The sequence below is a fragment of the Henckelia pumila genome, chromosome 1, assembly GCF_033568475.1.
Source record: "Henckelia pumila isolate YLH828 chromosome 1, ASM3356847v2, whole genome shotgun sequence".
Classification (NCBI taxonomy): domain Eukaryota; kingdom Viridiplantae; phylum Streptophyta; class Magnoliopsida; order Lamiales; family Gesneriaceae; genus Henckelia; species Henckelia pumila.
In genome coordinates this window covers 142,766,853-142,773,937 of record NC_133120.1, presented here as the reverse complement: position 1 = coordinate 142,773,937, position 7,085 = coordinate 142,766,853, and the positions used below count along the sequence as shown (strand labels likewise).

Here is a 7,085-nt window from a genome sequence, read left to right as displayed (position 1 = left end):
CCACCTTTTGCCTAGCGCTTTTTAGGACATTGTCTACAACAGACATGAAGAATATCAAAATAACATATGTTATGCATGTGTGTATATCAGTATATGTACATATATGTTATGCGACAATGTCATTATATACAATATTTAATGATCATTATATTGGTGATGGTTTAGGAGAGTAATGCACAAACTCTCACCACTCAAAATATTGGGTTTTTTTAAAAATATTATATAATAAAAAATTTTTATAAAAATATAACAAAACTATAAGACTTGTAAAAATATAATAATCCGGGACTTCAAGTCCCGGATTCAACAGAGATCGTGTCAGATCTCTCTTCCTTCCCAAAAAATTGAAGTCCCGGATTCAACAGAGATCGTGTCAGATCTCTCTCCCTTCCCAAAAAATTGCTTTAAAAAAATAGAACTTGCGAAATAAATAGAAAAGTGGTCAGATCCGGATTCATAATTACTTTTCCTATTTCCAATAAAGGAGCCGTTCCTCCACTCATTCCACTATCATATGTTCTCATTCCAAATTTCCAATTATCATGTTGATATCTGTTGAATTCTCTAAAAATATTAAAAAAAACTGTGATTTTTTTTTTTTAAAAAAAAGTGAATCAAATAATAAAATAAGCACAGATCTATTATTTATTATCCTATCCCACCGCAATAATTTCCCTTCTGCGTGCCTCTATCTCCATTCTTCTCACTTCTTCTTATCTTTGTTTTCTTTTTTATTCAGACGGTTATAATTTCTTCTCTTCGCCGGTTCTGGGTTCCTTGAGGTAAGTAGATTTAATGTTGTAGTGTTCTACGTTATAATTTGTACTTAGTTATATGTTTGTGCTTACTTAGTTATATATTGTGTTAGAACTTTGTTTAAATGTTACAATATGATTTAATTCGGTTTTGCTCGTAATGTTTGTTGTGTTATAAAAAATAATCGTTTATTTTATTTTAATTTATAATTAATATTTTTGTTATGATTGTTAATTTAATAGTAACAACACTCATTTAAATTATATTTTATTTTCTTAACTGTTTTTTATTCTATTACTAATTTTATTTTATTGTTATTGTTAATGATGGATTAATTTTGTAATGCAATGACCCAAATACTTACGTGTTAACTAAAAATATATTCTTAAACTAATTCGATACATAATTAATTTTTTTTAAATATCACCTAATTATTATAATTAATTAAAATATATTTATTAATTTAATCATGAGAAAATAAATTAAAGCTTAATGGATCTTTATTTTATATGTGGATATAAGAATCATTGTATATTAAATAGTAATATATCTTTAATATTATTGAAAAAAATTAATATTTCTAAAATTAATTTATAAAATAAAGAATTATAAAAATTTAAATATTATATTTATTACTAAAATTTCCACTAATATTAATTTCCAAACCACGTAAAATCACTATAAATAATAATTAAAAAATATATAATAAATAAATTTAACAATAATATAAATAAGAATTGACTTAAAATTAAAATAGTAATAATATTTTTAAAATTATTATTATTGTTTAAAATTTTACTAACGATTAATTTTTTTATAAATAATATATTATAATTTTGGATAATAAGTAATGTATTCTGAATAATAATTAGAGTGAGTATAAAATTATTTATAATATAAATCCCATTTAAATTTTTTTAATTTTATTTTAATTATTTTAAATTGCATGATATAGTTGGAAAAAAATTTATATTTTTCCTTAATATATACTCATATAATTATGATTTTAAATTTATAAATAAATATTTGATGATATATTATGATATTATTATTTAAGTAATAAAAAATAAATGAATAATAGTTTTGAATAATAAAAATATCATTATGAAATCTATCGAGTAATAGAAAATTGTAATATATAAGCTAGTTGTATTATTTGTCAGTATATTTGAAAAAAAAAATTCATCAAGATTTTATTAATTGCAGGATGACGGAAAATTCAGAAAATGTTTTATATTTACAAGATAGACATATTTCGAACAATATCAATGCCGATAACATTGATTCACTTATACATCCACGTCGTTCCGATAATTCTCTTTGGATGTTGTATAGTGAAGGAATTCACCAGCATGTTCGTATATGTTTGGCGCGTATGGGAGTTTATGGTATCTTACAGTGTGGTCCAATAAAATATTAAGATAATTATTTGCTTACAGCCATTGTAGAGAGATGGCACCAAGAAACACACACATTCCACCTTCCCGTCGGTGAGACCACGATAACCTTGCAGGACGTGGCATTAATTTGGGGTTTGAATATCGATGGAATTCCCATAACTGGTGTAGATACCAAGTATAGAAAAAATGAGTTGCAACAGCGGTGTTTATATTGGTTGGGTTTCATGCCAGAGCCTAATAAAATCAAAGGTGGTCACCTTTCTCTTGGCGCTATACGAAAGCACTGTCTGGATCATATGATTCATGACGAGAGTACAGAAGATGATGTTGTGAAATATTCTCGTTGTGTGGCCTTACTGATTATTGGTGGATGCATGTTTCCAGACTCAGAGAGTTCGGCAGTGAAGCTTATGTATTTATCATTTCTTAAGGATATTGATACAGTGACTACATATAGTTGGGGTTCCGCTGTACTGGCATATCTCTATCGAGAGTTATGCAACACTTCTCTAGTGTTGAAGAAAGACATTTGCGGGCCTCTCCAATTACTTCAGGTACGGTTAAACCTATATAGAAATATATTTGTGCTTGTTATAATGTTGTTATGCGACGTGTATATTGTATATCGTTGCAGATTTGGGTGTGGTCAAGGATTACACTTCTGACGCCAGACAGGGTACAACAAAACCAGCTAGAATCAGATCAAGTTGCAGATGTGCTTCAGGGTCTACCGTTCCCACCTTATGGCGCAAAGTATTTTGCAAATAAAATATTTTTTTAGTATGCTTCTAATACTTTCATTGATTTCCTAAATTGTAATTTTTTTTCATATCATAGATGGAAGCGTGGGTTTTCATGGGTGCAAACTGTACGTCATTCTGTTCGTACAATGAGGAATATGATTGATAGAATGGTAGACGGACAGGTAAATTGTTACACCATCTATTTATTTATAAATTTTTTATAATATTTTAAGATAAGAATTCCAATATTTGTACTTTTGTTTTTCGATAGTTTAAGTGGACACTATATGATATGGATTCACCGGAGTTGAATATGTACCTTGAAGGAAACAAAAATCTGTTATGTCGGTCCGCATGCCCGCTGATACATTTCGATATTGTTGAAATGCACCGACCAGAGAGATGTCTTAGACAATTTGGTATGCGTCAAGGTATTCCCCCACCCACACTACGACGAATTGCACAAACTGACACGACAAGGGCGATCAAATTTGGACTGGGCCACCTTTCACAAACAGTTTGTAGATATGTGGACTGATCGATATAATTTTGTCATGGGCGGGGAATTTATCACACCTGATACACCTGACACGAAGCTGGAGTATATTGGTTGGTACCGACGTATTTCTCATATATTTGTGTCTCCGATACGGGTACCTACGGCAATGGTTGGATACCATCCCATACATGGAAGCTACCGACAATTTTACGTAAGATATGTTGAGTGTTTTTTCTTAATTATTAAACTTGAAAACTTGGAATTTTTATTCAATGTGCATGTTTTTATGTTTTTCTATAATATAGGAACAACAATATCAACGACAGGATCATGCATCTATGTCGCAACCACCATGGACACAAAATATGGATGAGGCCGGAACTTCAACGATGAACAATCCTATGTATTCACAGAATTATGATGACCACAGACCTTCGAGAACAAATTCTACGTTCTACACTCCGCCTGTGGTGTCGAGTTTTGGAGGATATGATCGTGATTTCCACACCCCTTATGGTGGTAGTTTTACTCAACTCCTTCAAAGTGACTTCACACCATTCATGCATGACATACGTCCTAGATTGAATATATCACTAATTCCATTTCAAGAATATTCTGAGACACCAACAAATGAGATGACTTTCAGCACAGCTGGTCCCAGTACAAATCCTACTCAACCACAAATAGGGCGAGACGAGGATGAGGTGTATGGTCGTGGTCGCAGAAGAATTATAAGACCTAGTTGTGGCACTGGTGGTCACCGTTATCATCAACATTGATAGTTTTAGTTATTTCGATTACATTAACGTATAATAAATTTTATATATTAGAAATATATGTTACCTAAATTTTGATGTTTTATAGTACAAAAAATTTATTTATATTTGATTAGTTATGTGTATAGAATAATAATAACATGACAAATTGTGAAATACTAAAATTGATAAAAACAAAAACAAACAAAAAAAACAAAAAAAAAAAGCTCAAGATTAAGACGTGCAACATATGTAGATTACGAAATATTTTACAAAATAATTAATATCCAACAAATAGAGTTTAATCAACTATGTGTTTACAAAACACTTATTTTACAAAACACTTAATATCCAACAAATATGAATGGTTCGTATCCTTGAGCTTCATCAATCATCCCCCCAATGACTTGTCATCTATTTGTGATGAAAACAAAGAAAATTATTGTCATATCTTGTAAAAATAAAAGGATTTAACTATACAATTCATGTGATGAGAATAGATAATAATTAAACTAGTATTCACTAAATTAAAAGTTAGATAATATATCATTATATATCACATGTACCTTCCACGTCTCTGTCGGTTGGAAGATTGATCCATCTCATTTCTAATGCGTGTCGTGCAATCTCTGCCAACCCTTCTCTTCTCTCGTCTAACTGGATTGTGTTGTAATTGGAATGCCGGTTCATCCCAATATTGTTCATCATGTACAGGATAAAACCTACCATCATAAGTATTGACATATTCGCTAAGTGCATACCATGGTTGAACAAGATGTGCAGGATCTAATCGAAATCATTTTGACGCACATATAACATGTGAACAAGAGATTCCAAATATTGTTGTCTTCCCACATGTGCAATCACGAGTAGAGATCTTGACAACTTGTATGTGATGTTGACTCCCCGGTCTTGATCCAGTTGCAACGGATGCCATCTGATCCCTTTGGTCAAATTGTACAACTCTATGTTCAATTGACTTTCTCGACCACTTCTCAAACTTTTCGCAAGCAAAATCAGTCCAAGGTTGATTTTTTTCCATCATTTTCTGGCTTCGTCCCCGTCTTTGTATGAAATATTGCACGCATCGCTGCAAGGTTAACTCCACAATTGCGATAATAGGAAGACGACGAGCCCCTTTCAATACACTATTTATACACTCAGACATATTTGTCGTCATTATCCCACGCCTCCAACCATCATCATGAGCAAGTGTCCATTTCTCTTTCGGGATGTTAGCCAAATAATTGAAAGCTGCTACATTTTTTGACTTGATTGCTTCCATCGTGGCATTGAATTTTCCTATTTGATGTTGTGTCCCTGCTTCCCAACATAAATCCTTCAAATGAATGTTTTTGAACCTATTATTGAAATTAGAACACACATGTTTCAAACAAAAACGATGGACACCACGTGGAGGTCTAAAGTCGGGAAGATCTTGCACCGCACTTGTTAAACCTGTATGCCTATCAAATATAAGACACACTCCTCTACAACCTCTTGTCACATGTTGTGCAACGTTACTCAAGAACCAATGCCAAGACTCGTAAGTTTCTTCATCGACGAGCGCAAATGCCAAAGGCAACAACTGATTATTAGCATCCAAAGTCACTGCAATAAGTAGTTTATGCTTGTATTTGGTGTACAAATATGTGCCATCAACACTTATTATTCTTCGACAGTGCCGAAATCCATCTATACACGGCTTGAAGGCCCAGAATACGAAGTTTAAAACTTTTTGGGGATGATTGTTTTGTCGAAGGTGCTTCCACTCTACAATAGTCCCTGGATTATACTTAGACAAAGCACCCATATATTTTGGAAGCAATGAAACAGAGCTTTCCCACGTACCATATACGATCTCCACTGCACGCTTCAAACTCTGCCATGCCTTAGCATACGATATATCATAGCCATATCTTCCTTTGATACTCTCTCTGACATACTTGATTTCATATGCAGGATCACAACGTACAATACCAAAAAGTGTGCTTGCCACCATATTTACGTCAAGGTTGTGGTGATCTATGCCCACTTGGCTAGAAACGCATGTATGCTCCCCACCATACTTTGTTATCACGAAAAAACCGATATTCTGTTTGAATGATGCTCGAAGTCCCCAACCACAATTGCCACCAACAGAAAAGTTCTTACACTTGATCTTCCATATTGTTGGAGAACTTTGGACAACAATATATTCACGTCTTGCAATTCGAATAGAAAAATCCTTCACAGATGCTATTAATTTACTTTTGTTTTTGAAAACCATTTTCGCACAAAGTTCAGGACTTTCAGGGTCGTAAAACTTAGTCCGTGATCTAGATGATGACCCAAAAAAATCTGGAATATGTTCATCATAAACTGTGCTGAAAAATGGAGGAATATCACGCATTACGGAACCATCACGAGGAGTGTTTTGTTCAACAAGTGTTTCCCCGCCGTAGTTTGGGATTTGCGATGATGTGCCCTCACCCTGTCGTGCTTCCATGTCTTGGGTGTCATATTCTTCCCCATCACTTGATGCTGCATCGGGATCACTGTCGCTACTCATTACATGGTGAGAACTGTCAGCAAATGGATCATGTACCTCAGTAATATTTCTTGTAATTGACTTTGGCATATTTCCAGCATCCCCATAATTAAAATCCAAAACTCGAGGTGTCTTTTGCCCACTAGGTCCTGCATCTTCTTGTGTGGGATTCGTGATAAGATGGTCCCAAGGCCGTGAATATAAATCCCATGACAATGTTTCATTTTGGACCCATCCATGATCTTTTTTCGTGGGAACCATGATGTGATGATCCCAATTGCCCGTACCAATTCCAGAATTCAATTCTGAACCTGCGATATCTATGTGGCGAGTAGAAGTTTGTGGCGGATCATTGGAATCCATTGTACTCAAACCTTGTGTTATCTTTGGCATGAACGTCTC

General features: G+C 33.4%; 1 protein-coding gene across 2 annotated transcripts; it reads left to right on the top strand.

Moving 5' to 3' along the window:
• The first annotated feature begins 494 nt into the window (after nt 1-494).
• On the top strand, nt 495-4,177 carry LOC140876205 (serine/threonine-protein phosphatase 7 long form homolog). Of its 2 annotated transcripts, none has more exons than XM_073280115.1 (6): nt 495-782; nt 2,196-2,710; nt 2,791-2,909; nt 2,994-3,081; nt 3,171-3,609; nt 3,704-4,177. In XM_073280115.1, the coding sequence occupies exons 2-5, from the start codon at nt 2,381-2,383 to the stop codon at nt 3,435-3,437; spliced, it is 804 nt and encodes a 267-aa protein (XP_073136216.1). In that variant the 5' UTR covers nt 495-782; nt 2,196-2,380; the 3' UTR covers nt 3,438-3,609; nt 3,704-4,177. The 2 variants fall into 2 exon arrangements, with proteins under 2 accessions (XP_073136216.1, XP_073136214.1); XM_073280113.1 differs by having other exon boundaries at nt 762-782; nt 1,963-2,710.
• The last annotated feature ends 2,908 nt before the right edge of the window (nt 4,178-7,085 follow it).